The 13160-nt window shown below is 44.0% G+C and overlaps 1 protein-coding gene across 3 annotated transcripts in view; it reads left to right on the forward strand.

The window, feature by feature from the left end:
- Positions 1–13160, forward strand: part of ADCY8 (adenylate cyclase 8) — a 225287-nt gene that overhangs the window by 131007 nt on the left and 81120 nt on the right. For 2 of the 3 annotated variants that reach the window (XM_061438577.1, XM_061438578.1), the window contains exon 8: positions 6559–6756. The exons of the other annotated variant lie outside the window; for it this stretch is intronic. In XM_061438577.1, coding sequence (XP_061294561.1) covers positions 6559–6756 — 198 coding nt within the window. The remainder of the gene's footprint in view (positions 1–6558; positions 6757–13160) is intronic. 3 annotated transcript variants of the gene reach the window in all.

The following is a 13160-nucleotide window of genomic DNA, read 5'->3' on the forward strand; positions in this document are numbered from 1 at the left end:
TTCAGACCACAAAGTGACAAAGGAGCTTATACATTTTTTTTATTCCCTATCCAGTGCAGCGTGCAGCCAATATTTGCACACTTCCGATTCTGCTCCAAATGGGAAGCAGTGAAGGCTCTAATAGCTCAGGCCCCAGACTGACATTGTTTGCTGACAATTGAGAATGGGGAGCCAGGCTACAGAGGGGTGCTGGAATCCTGGAGCAGGCTAGCTAGAAATGTCCGGACTATTATTTCAGCCAACAGAGTGGACATTCTGATGCTTGTTATTTCGTTTCCTGGTGCAGAAGCTATGAGCCTATTATGAAAATCCCTTGAACTCTTCCTGTAGTTGTATTCTGTAAACCTCCTCCCACAGTAAGATCTCATTAAACATTCTTTTGATTTGTTTGGGAGATAGGTGATGACGGTATAAATATCTTAAAGAGAGAGAAAGTAAGCAATATCCCTAATTTTAGAAAAAGCATCAGGTACATCATTTGAATGTGACATTTCGTTTTTTCTCAGTACAGACAGGGAAAATTGTGGCAATCTTGGCTAACACCCCTTGCTTACAAAGAATGGTCTAATTCACTAGCACCTCTATTTTTTTCAAAAGGAAAAATTGTTACATGGCAGGTTCTGGAAAGCCCCATGTGGATATTTTCCCTGGGACCCCCAGCTCAGTGTTTTCCCAAATAAATACCGCCTAGAATGGCAACCCACTCCAGTACTCCTGCCTGGAGAATCCCATGGATGGAGGAGCCTGGTAGGCCACAGTCCACGGGGTCGCAAAGAGTCGGACACCACTGAATGACTTCACTCACTTCACTAGAACCTTCTTACCAGAAAAACATGACGTGCATACCCAAAGAAATCTCTGCTCCCCATCCCTGGATTTGAGGGGGAAAAACAATAATTGTTCCACTTTCAAATGCAACAAGCATTCTTCCTGGAGCAAATAATTTTGGACTGCTGCTAAGTCGCTTCAGTCGTGTCCAACTCTGTGCGATCCCATAGACGGCAGCCCACCAGGCTCCGTCATCCCTGGGATTCTCCAGGCAAGAACACTGGAGTGGGTTGCCATTTCCTTCTCCAAGGCGTGAAAGTGAAAGTGAAGTCGCTCAGTCGTGTCTGACTCTTAGCGACCCCATGGACTGCAGCCTACCAGGCTCTTCCGTCCATGGGATTTTCCAGGTAAGAGTACTGGAGTGGGGTGCCATTGCCTTCTCTGAATTTTGGACTAGATCACCTCAAAGCTTTCCCTAGTGAGCTTTCACAAAAAGAACACAAAAATAACTTTTAAAAAAGGAGAAGTCTTCTCTTCTGGGGGCTGGTTGGGGGTGGTTAATAAAAGTAGAAGGAAAAAATGAGCTTTCCTGGTGACTCAGTGGAAAAGAATCTGCCTGCCAATGCAGGAGATACAGGAGACTTGTTTCAATCCCTGGGTCAGGAAGATCTTCTGATTAGGAATGGCAACCTGCTCCAACATTCTTGCCTGGGAACTCCCATGGACAGGGGAACCTGGAAGGCTACAATCCATGCGGTCACAAAGAGTAGGGCATGACTGAGCATAGCACAGAATAAAAAAGAGCTCTAATGTGTACACCGGGGAGCCCTTATTCAGGCTTAGTGTTTGTTCCTGGCAATTTCTTCTCGCATTGGCCTACAGTTGCAGGACACAGAAAATGGGTTAGGGACTAAAACGTACAATTTCTGCCGTTTCCACAATCCAAACCCTGCAGGTGACAAGTCTGAAGTGGAGCCACAGAGACCTCCAGGTGAGGCTCAGGGAGATGCTGCCATAGGGGTGATGGGAGGAAGCTCTGGAGCAGCTGAGGAAGCTGCTGGGCATACCTGCTTCGGAGTGCAGCCTCCAGCCTGAGACTGGAAACAGCCAGAGTCTGGGGAGAGGATAAGCCATCTCCGCATAAGACACAGAGGTCCCTGTGAGACTCTGAGCCTGCTGGAATGGGCATCTTCTCTGGGTCTTTCCCAATCAATAGCAAGCTGGCCTACAGTGCAGGATTTCAGTCACAGCTACCTATCACTTAATCTCAAGACTCCATCTCCAGCGGGGCTAAAAGATGACGCCCTTTCACTGATGACTTTAACCTTTGCTTTATTCTGGTTCATGGGAAACACTCAAGCTGATGTTTATCCAGGCATTGGTCCCAGGAAGGACTGTAGGTTAGTGCTTTCCCATCTGTGACCTCATGTTCCAGATTCCAAACACCTGATTAAAACCCCATGCTGAGAAGCATCATAAGGCTGCCTTTCAAGGTTCTTGCTCTTGGCTGGAATTCTCTTAAGCTGTTGTGGCAATTCCTGTTATCCCAGGCTGATCAAAAACTAGGCATTTAATTGAATAGTAGGAAAACAAACTACTTATTTAATAAATGCAATTTGGTAAACAAAGTCTAAATTTGGAGTCCGTTTGGGGGAAGACAGGAAAAGCATCACCAGACTTTTGGTAGCAAGAGATTGAAAACAGTGCCCTAAGAATAGTCTGACACAGCCATTCAACTTTTCATTCATGCATGCATTCATTCATTCCAAAAGTGCTTATTAAGAATTTATCGAATATGCCAGATGCTGAAGGTTTAGTTACGGGTGAAACACAGTGCCTGGCCCTCCAGATCAGAGCCTAGAGGAACAGGCAAACCCACAATGAAGCGGTAACAATACATCACAGTAACTGCTGTGTTAAGAATACATGCAGACTCATAATAGGCTTCTTGCAGAAGATGATGTCTGAATTGGATTTTAAAGAAGCAGTAGGACATTCTACCTAGCTGCCACACATTCAAGTGAGTAAAATGCAGTAGACGGAGTAATTGTTTACCGGGTCATACTGTGTTAGTTGCCTAGGCTCCAACACAGAGTCTGATGTTTGCATTCAGTCTGATTCTGTGCAGTAGTATACTCAAGGTATGGACAAAGTGGAGAGCATTGTCGTGCCCTGCGTGGAAACTGCGTCACCTGTGAAGTGATTGGGAAAGCTGACGCCATTAGCCTGTGGAAGAGAAGTGGAGGCGAGCAAATAGATTCTATTCAGAATCAGAAACAGATCCACTAAGTAAGAGTTGCAAACAAAACCAGGGAAGAACGTTAGAGTCTTATTTCCAAAGTGGTCCTCCACGAACCACGTAGAGGAGATCTGAGCAAAACCTGTTTCATGGTTATAAAAGTTCGGAAAATGCAGAATTTAAAAGCCTGATTTCTGCAGAACTTATCAGTACCTTTATTTCAGTAATGTGTACTGTGAGACTCCAATAGGAGGATGTAAGAATTTTTTCATTCAACACACCAGTACTGAGTGCCTACTTTAGTGCCAGCTTCTGGCATACACACTCCAGACAAAGAGATTCGCAAAAGAGACAAAACCCTTTCTCTGGAGGAGAGTAGTAAGAATGGATGGCAGTAAACAAACAGTGGATCCACATTTCCTAAATTGATTGGTCCACAAACCGTCTTGTAAAGAAGCATTCCTTCATTCCTGTGTTCCTTAGAACAAGATTTTGGGGAAAGAGTTAATTAAGAGAATCTTGTGATGAAAGAGAGGGATGATTTCCTCAAATTCCAGAACGGAGACTGTGCAGGCTGATTTACAGCATCTACACACGTGCTGCAGAGGGTGTGTGAAGACTGGAATATGTGATCCATAAGAGCTAAAGTGTTTTTGACTCAACAAAACTGGATGTTTCAAGAGTACACTCAGTCTGAGATCTCATTGGGAGTAATTTGTTATTTGCTGGCACAAACTGATTAAGAAATACCAAATGTATGACTATCCATGAAGCCATCAGATCAGATCAGTCGCTCAGTCGTGTCCAACTCTTTGCGACCCCATGAATCGCAGCACGCCAGGGCTCCCTGTCTATCACCAACTCCCGGAGTTCATTGAGACTCACGTCCATCGAGTCAGTGATGCCATCCAGCCATCTCATCCTCTGTCATCCCCTTCTCCTCCTGCCCCCAATCCCTCCCAGCATCAGAGTCTTTTCCAATGAGTCAACTCTTCGCATGAAGCCATAGGACCTATTTTAAAAAGAAAAATGTACATTGTTAGTATGTACACAGATAAACATGATTCCAAAAGAACAGTCTTCTGGTCATAAACCAAATGATGAGTTTGAGAGGGTTTATATTCTCCTACCCCATCCAAATGAAGTTTACAAAATCCCGAGACTCTCAGCAAGACCCTATGTTCAGAAACTTGAGTTCAGAAGGAACTCTGGTTTTCATCTGGGCTTCGATCATTTTTTTTTTCCCACACATCAAAGCATACAGGATCTTAGCTCCCCAACCAGAGATTGAACCCATGTCCTCTGTAGCTGAGCGTGGAGCCTTAACCATCTTAAATGCTGCTGAACTGCTAGGGAAGTCCCACAGGGTTTAAACAATTTGCCCAAATTCATAGACCTGGAATGGAGTTTGGAAAATTATGTTCCCAATGGTACTGGGCACACCTCAGTTTGTGTTTTGGGTCTGCCGTGAGGAGCATAGTTTCCCGCCTCCTCTCTGGGATAGAAGACTGAATTCTGACATTTCCAAACAGTGGAGAGAATTTCTGCCCGAGAAGCCGATAGGAGATCCACAGAGGGTAGGCTCCAGTCTCATTCACCTTCTGAGATGCTGTTCTAAAAACATTTAACCCCAGAGCTCAAACCCCCTGCCCCAGTATGAACCCTGCTGTTTGGTTTTCTAAAACACTGGTACCTGCTTCCTTCTCTTGGATCCGGCATTCCTCCTCACCGCTCATCCTGCCGTACCTCCACCTGACATTTGTTTCTTTCTCTGTGGTTGCCTCCTTGGCACTCAGTGCTCAAATTAGCTTCAGAATCCTCAGAGCATATACTGTACTTGCTCGTGTTGGCACCTATGACTCCATCTTTTGTCGTGAGGCTGGAGAAAAGGTTTTCAGTAAATTCTACCAGTGATAAAGCCCTGCTCTAGAATTCTTTAGAGACTATGAATTTAGGTTATGTTGAGTATCTCCATGAAGATTAAAAGGAAGAGTCCAACAGTGTCATAGGAGGAATACTCATGGAATGGGCTACTGGGCTCCACGAGATCAAAGCCCCCAACTCTGGCTCCACAGTCAGAGAGTCTGACCTGGCTGCAGAGAAGCTGATGGCTCATGAGTATAATTCTTTGAGGCTCATGAAGCTCCAGTACTTTGGTCACCTGATGCAAAGAGCCAATTCCTTGGAAAAAACCCTGACGCTGAGAAAGATTGAGGGCAAGAGAAGGAGGTGATAGAGGATGAGATTGGTTGAATGGCATCACCAACTCAATGGACATGAGTTTGAGCCAACTCCAGAACATAGTGAAGGACAGGGGAGCCTGGCGTGCTGTAGTTCATGAGGTCACAAAGAGTCAGACACGACTAAGCGACTGAACAACAACCACAACATGGGTATATGAAGGATTCAGGCAGGAGGGCCTCCAAGGTGTTCTATCAGCTCTCACAGGCTGTTATTTCATGACTGCATCATCTTATCTCAGTCTAGCCTATGGTCTAACACTGGCCAAGATGAGAGGCTGGCAGAGAAAAGAAGATGCAGTGAGTGTGTTCGGAGGCAGAGCTTTCTCTTCTCCTCTACAGAGGTACTGCATCCTCCATGTCTTCTCAAGAGATCTTTTGGGGGAGGAGATGAGCCTTGTTGTCCTCGAGCTCCAACTCTAATGTTTTGGGTCAAAGAAGTTGAAATTGGAGCTGTGAGTGGGTGTTGCATTTGACTGGATCCTACTGGTTGATCTTGTCACCTGCAGCTAAGATGCCAGGAGACAGAGTCCCCTCTGCCAAATCTGCTGGGTCTTCCTAAGCCAGTGCTATTTCTGCGTCCATGTGGCCACACCCAGTGATCAACCATGGTGGTTGTGCCTTTCCCCACTTCCTGCTGTTTAATCCTGTGAAACGGTGAGAGGCTGCAACTGCTTGCATTTTTGCCTAAAGGAAATCAAACATATATATCTATACAAAAATATAGATATATAACAGTCTATGGGGAAAAACATTCATCAAGTGTACAAGGTCTAACAATCATCAAGCTTAAGTAGCAGATTCTGGCTTATTTGACTGTCCATGAGAAATGCTAAAAAAAAAAAATTTGCAAGCCATTCGTCCCCAAGTCTCTCCACCACCATTCAAGGAAAGACCACATGAAAATGTGGAAGCTACTTGGTTGGAGAGGATCATTTCTGTGGGCTTTTCAGCTCTGTTTTCCCTTCTGTTATTTGTATTGGTTTTCTTTCTCTCAAACCAGGGATGTGCCTGGTTAGAGAAGGCTCTTGGTTAACATTTGCAAACCGACAGCTCTCCCTACACCTGAACTGAAGGAATTCAGTGCACCTACACAGAGGAGAGGGAAATGTCCCCCTTGATATATTGTTTTTCCAGGTTGTGTTTCTGGGAACCAAATGCTAACTTATCGACTTCTGTAGGTTTCACTGAATACAACTGCATGGAATGCTATTACTGTTTGCGATGCAACCTAATCTGAACACATTGCCTTTCTTTTTAATCCAAAGGGGACTAGCAGGTTTATTGTGTTTGCATGTGCTTTCCCCCTAGACTCTGGCTGCCCTAACAAGAAATTCAATAAATCTACTTCCAAACCATCTTGCACAAGCTTTGCATGTCCAGTCTGGGCCTGAGGAAATTAACAAGAGAATAGAACATACCATCGACTTGCGGAGTGGTGATAAATTGAGAAGAGAGCATATCAAGCCATTCTCACTGATGTTTAAAGACTCCAGCCTGGAGCACAAGGTAGAGCTGGGTCTCCACAGTGGCTCTTTTTCTGAAATAAATTGTCGTAAATGTTCACGGGACTAGAGAGAGAGCCCAGGGGCTGCGGTTTTGGTTGGTGTGTCTGTTGTGTGTTTGTTTGGTTTGGTACTGTCTTTTCTTTTTTCTCTTTGAAAATCATGAGTAGACCGAAGGCCATGAAAGGAGATGCTGGTTAGATAAAGAGAGCGTCAAGTTTGCTCTTTATGGAAAAGATGATGGAAAGAACAAAGGAGTTCCTTCCACTTTGAGATTATTAACCCAAGTGACGTTAGCACCCACTTGCCTTTGATTTTAGGTGAATCTGCTACCCTCGTAACCTACTATATGGGGACACCCAATAACCTAATGCAAGTATTAGTGATAAACACTGTCTTTGTTAGATGTGGACACCTGTTCTCCCATTCTCCCAGTTGTCGGCTGCTCAGAGTCCCCCCGGTGTATGCATAGTACGTGGTACTGGATTCAGAATTGGGTTCCAGTTCCACCTCTGCCACTTCCTTGCTGTGTGACCCTCAGTAAGTGAAGGAGTCTCTGAGCAGGAGATCCTCTCTGTACAATGAGGCTGATGGACACGCCTCCCTGATAATTTAGGATGAAATGCTCCAGGCAATGCCTTGATGAGATCAACTGCTCAAAAGTGGCCACCATTACCGTATTGATGATGACTTAGTTTCATGCCCCTTCTCCCCTCCCCCCAGCACCAAACCATGAGTGGGTGCTGTCCCTGGGTAACTAGGCTGCTCGTTTGCACTGATGGAAGCTGACAGACCTTCCTTGGCTGAGCACAGGAGGTGCTTAGCATCTGCAGGAGCCTCCAGCAAGAACAGCAGGGGATTTGCAAGCAAATATCAGGAGTTTGATTCGATACTCTGCAAAGCTCCAATGAGCAATTTTTTGCAAGTTTGCTCAGCTGCCTGGGAGAGTCTACTTTGCTGGGTTTGGAGAATTCACACTTCCAAGCACATGCATTATTCCCAGTGAGTCTCTTTGATAACTATCTGAAAGTTGCAAACTCCAAAATTAAGATCTTCACCTGCGATTCACAGTTTGAATGTATTGTGTCTATGTACTAACAAAATAAAAGGAAAAGAAACACTTTGCCTATTCAACAACCCTCCCCCTGCCCCCACCATTGCAGGTGGATTTTTCTTGTTAGTAATATAATTAAAGGCATTTTCTATCCTGGCTTCTCCATTGAAGGAGCTAGGAAAGGCAGGGTGGTCTTACAAAGAATCTTCTCAATTAGGCTGTGTCCAGAACTGTGTAAAAACTCTTTTATTCATTCTTGCTAAAGATGTACTTGCTTCACTGATGACCTGACCCCTACAGACTAGAGATCATTTCTAATGTATTTTATTCAATAGTGTCTGGTGCTCACCTGCAGGCACTGATGTTGGAGGGGTATTGGCTGTAGAGGAGGCACTATGTATCAGAGGTTGCTTTCTGTGACCAGGGAGGTTCTTCTAGGAGAAGCAAGGGACAGCGTCTGCTCCTGAACAGATACGTGGGGATTAGGTCACTGATAGTCCAGTCTTACACCATCTAGCACGTGCTCTGCATCACATGGGCTCCCAGGGGCTGGCAATCAAGGCACACAGGATAGTGCTCACTCCCCTCGTGTCACAGAGACAGTCCTCGTTGACTCCTGCTCAGAGACCCTCTCCGGGGGCAACACTACTGCTGAGCAGAGGATATATCAAAAGTAGTAACCAGTGGTTATTTCACCCTGGAGAAGAAAATGGCAACCTGCTCCAGTATTCCTGCCTGGGAAATCCCATGGACAAAAGAGCCTGGCAGGTTACAGTTCATGGGGTCACAAAAACAAGAAGTGCAGTTCATGGGGTCAAACATGACTAGCAACTGAACAACAACAGGTACCATTCTAAGTTATGTGCTTTCCTGGTGGCTCAGTGGTTAAGAATCTGCCTGCCAAGCAGGAGACGCAGGTTCGATTCCAGGGTCAGGAAGATCCCCTAGAGAAGGAAATGGCAGCCCACTTCAGTAGTCTTGCTGGGAAATCCCATGGACAGAGGGGCCTGGCAGGCTACAGTCACCAAGAGTCAAACAGGACTTAGCGACTACACAACAACAATTTCTAAGCTATGAGCACAAACTGACTAACAATGACAGTAAGAAATATTGGGTTGTCCAGAGTTCATTCAGGTTTTTCATAAGATGTTACAGAAAAACCCAAATGAACTTTTTGGCCAACCCAATGGATGTTATAAAGAGCCTCCTTTTATACTTGATGAAATGGGGGCATGGAGAAATGATTCAGTAGCCCACCCAAACTCAAGCTGTCAGTATAGGGACTGCAATCTGAGCTCACTGTGACCCCAAAGCCAGTGCCCTGGTCTGGTCAGGACACTGCCCCTCCCAGGAGCCCTGAGGATCTGCTCCCCCAGGCCCTTGTCTGGAGAAGGCAATCCTGTGCCATCTTCATTCTCTTCTCTTTGAACTTTGGATGAAGTGGAAAGCTCAGGGCAGGGATTTGGGAGAGAGGTCAGGTAAGAAAGGGTCCCAGAAGCCTTACCAAAATAAAAGCAGAGGCTTCAAATTCACGGGACTCCAGAGTTAGAGCATAGCATCAGTATCCATCTATTCTGTGGCCAGTGTTTCGGTATACTGGCCTATTGCATCCCCAGGGAAACATTACTATCTCACTTACTTTTGTAAGAGAAAACTGAACCTCTTAGAGGTTAAGTAGAAGTTATAGATCTCAGAATTTGGTTGCCATATTTTATCCACTCTAAGGTACCATCGACTGTGAGGTGTTTGGTTTCTGTGCAGCACTAAGAAAAACCACCCAATAGACAGAGTAAACAAGGAAATTCACATGCCTCTCCCTGGGTATTGGTTAGATGAAAAAACAAACAAATAAAAATCCTCTCCAAGAAATTGAACTCCAAAATGGAATGCACATGGTTTTGCCACCTGAGTTCACACTCTGAATATCATCTTTAAAAAAAGTCAGGCAGAGAATTTAAAGTGGTCTCTGCCTGCAATGCAGGATTCCTGGGTTCGATTCCTGGGTCAGGAAGATCTGCTGGAGAAGGGATAGGCTACCCACTCCAGTATTTTGGGGCTTCCTTAGTGGCTCAGCTGATAAAGAATCTGCCTGCCATGCGGGAGACCTGGGTTCAATCCCTGGGTTGGGACGATCCCCTGAAGAAGGGAAAGACTACCCACTCCAGTATTCTGGCCTGGAGAATTCATGGACTGTATAGTCCAAGGGGTCGCGAAGAGTCGGACACGACCGAGAGACTTTCACGTCACTGGGTTCGTATCGCCCCCTAGTGACCAGTAGCAGCAATCACAAACCTCCCTGGAAGAATTCAAGATTTTAAGTCTCCACTGACAGTTAAGGTAACTTTCTGATTTCAGTGTTAAAAGGTAGGGTAAAAATTGTGCATCTTAGATTTGTTGAAATATTTACTGTATTTGTGACTCCAAAGTGTTTTCTCTTCCCACTGCCCTACCCTGCTGTTTGGGAGCAAGTTTGGACCATAAAAGTATATTTTCTGAGAGAAAAACTGGAAATGGAAACAATGATTTTTATCTTGGAAATTCTGTAGGAAGAAAAGGCTTCATTCTGTTTGAACAATATATGGTTATTTGAATAAGGGAAACTGTTCTCCTTTCCACCTTTATTTGTGAATTGGAGAACGTGAAAAAACGCTTTGAAATATCATCCAGACACTTCTTGGTTACATTAGCTTGTAAAAATTAGCATATGTACCAAGCTGTGTGTGAAGTGGGACTTTTACCCACCTCCCAGTGTTGCATAAATACTTGTTGAGTGACTGACTGCTACTGCTGCTGCTAAGTCGCTTCAGTCGTGTCCGACTCTGTGCGACCCCATAGACGGCAGCCCACCAGGCTCCCCCGTCCCTGGGATTCTCCAGGCAAGAACACTGGAGTGGGTTGCCATTTCCTTCTCCAACGCATGAAAGTGAAAAGTGAAATTGAAGTCGCTCAGTCGTGTCCAACTCTTCATGACCCCATGGACTGCAGCCTACCAGGCTCCTCCGTCCATGGGATTTTCCAGGCAAGAGTACTGAAGACTCAGGTTAATAAGGAGAATCTTTGAGGAAATTGCCTCACCCCTGCAACTGGCCTCAGGCTATATGTTGTGAATCCTAAGAGCCAAAAGACATGGGTTGCTTTTGGTCTGACTCTTGACAGTGGAGTTTCAGGAGAGAAGATTGTAATGTTCTGCTTACTCCCTGCCATGTCATCTCATGGTGGTTCATGGGATGTCCACACAGAGAAATCTTCCGAGTTAAGCTTCAGAAAGTATGCTCATGACTCCTGTGTCTTAACTAAGTTTGAACAGCACACTTTCCTTCTCTGTCCTCAGGTTTTCTCATCTGTGAAATGAGATAGTTGGGCAGCTCCTGGTAGCTTTCAGCAGTCAGTGCTTTGAGGCTGTGAATTCCCGAAGGTCTTGTTGAACACGTGTCCTGGTTTGCCCAGTTTACATCCATTTTCTCCCTGTAATTATAAATAGCAGCTCCAGTCACTCAGAAATCACAGGGGTGACAAGTCATGTGACCCCAGGCTTAGCTCGTGGCTGGGTTAGAAGTAGTGATTTTCAACATCTTCACTCCGCGGCAACCACGTGAGATTTCCGGGAAGACTCCAGAATGGGGGTAGACCCCTTATCCAGTCATCTAAGGTCCCCTCAACTGAAGAATTCTCTGCCCATCTTTAATTTCCGGCTAAAATTTCCTAACGGGAGCTTACAGATCTCAGGGGCGAAAAAAAATTAGAACTGTGATAAAGAGAAGTAGGAATCATGGCGTTTGTCACATACTGTCAATCATATTGGGTTTTGTCTTCTATTATATATGAATTTTTTTCCTAAAAAAGGTAATGCGTTTGCCCTAGCAAAAGCTTATATCAAGCATATAAGGCGAAACGAAGAAAATGACATCTCTTGTGATCTCTATCCGCAATGCCCAGTGTTAATATTTTGTCATGTGTCATGCTAGTCTCTATGAGTGTGGTTCTTTACACTTACCCGTGCAATGCTTCTATTAAAACAGGGCCATTTATACATCATGCCTTGTAAGACAGTGTTAAGCATTCTTCACTTGAACTTCTCCCCACAGTAATAAATGTTTAGTTACAAAATATTTTTTGTAACTGTACTATTCCAGTGCATATTTTAGCTACGTTTGCTTTTGTTCCCTCAGTTTTTAACTATTACAAATCATAAATTGCATAGCCATTACCAGGGTCAGAGTTAAATCATACATCCATGTTTAATTATTTTCTTGGGATAAAATCATAAAAATGGGTATAAGATAATGCACATTTTAAAATACTCAATGTGCATTCTGAAATAACCCTCAAAAATTGTGCCTATACTTTTTAAAAATTGCCGACTTGATAAGATACAAGGAGCATCTTCCTGCCGTATTTAAAAAAATTATTTTTGAGTTTGAATGTCTTTCTGTATATGTGTTTTATGTTTTGGTCTTTATATTCTTTTGTGATCTTTACCTTTGTCTTAATTATGTGACTTGAATGTTCGTCTTAATTGTCTTCTTTTATTGTGATGCTCATTTCTGTCTTATTGATTTGTGAGTGTTCTTTATATTTGAGGATCTTAATCCCAGAACACTTACAGAAAGGCGATATTTCTCAGCCTCTACCCCTTATTTCTCTTCTGGGACAAGGCTCTGAGTGAAACTTAGATGAGGAAGGCAATTAACTACAATTACTTTGGTTTCCAGGCCAAAGAAAGACTGCTTAAATCACATGGAAATAGTTAACTGGAATGACTTCACTCAACTTGATGTTACAAAACATCAGGACCACCTCAGAATGAGGCAACTTCCTTATTTTGAATAAAGATTAAGATATGTTTAGTGCACACTTCAAAATTGATTGAAAATTTATGTTTTGGTGTTTAGTGTGCTGTTAAAAATCAAACCATATTGATGGCAATTAGATTTCCTTCCTTCTTTCAATGCCAGTGTATTCCTGTTAAATTCTGAAATTTTTTTTTTGAGAAATCAAGGCCTCCTTTATCACCCTTACAAATTTAAGCAATAAAAAGCCTTTGTCCTAGGCTAATAGTTTTCAAACTTGAAGGTTTTGTTTAAAATGTAAGCGCCTGCCCATCAGGGACCTACATTTTGAGAAAATCCTTCTGGGATTCTGTTGTCCTGAGTTGCCAGTCACATTTCTCCATTCTTGGCTGTACTTTGAAACTTGGACTTGCTTAGTCACTTTCTTCATGCCTTCAGAGATCAGATCACGTCAGAAGGTCTTGGGTCCATAAACAAGGTCCACATGGTCTCAGATAAGCCTAGAAGGAATGTCTCCAAAAGGAATGTCTTCCAAGGCCTCAGGCTAGGGGGTCAAACAGACAC

This window comes from Bos javanicus, chromosome 14 (assembly GCF_032452875.1).
Source record: "Bos javanicus breed banteng chromosome 14, ARS-OSU_banteng_1.0, whole genome shotgun sequence".
In the NCBI taxonomy this organism is placed as follows: domain Eukaryota; kingdom Metazoa; phylum Chordata; class Mammalia; order Artiodactyla; family Bovidae; genus Bos; species Bos javanicus.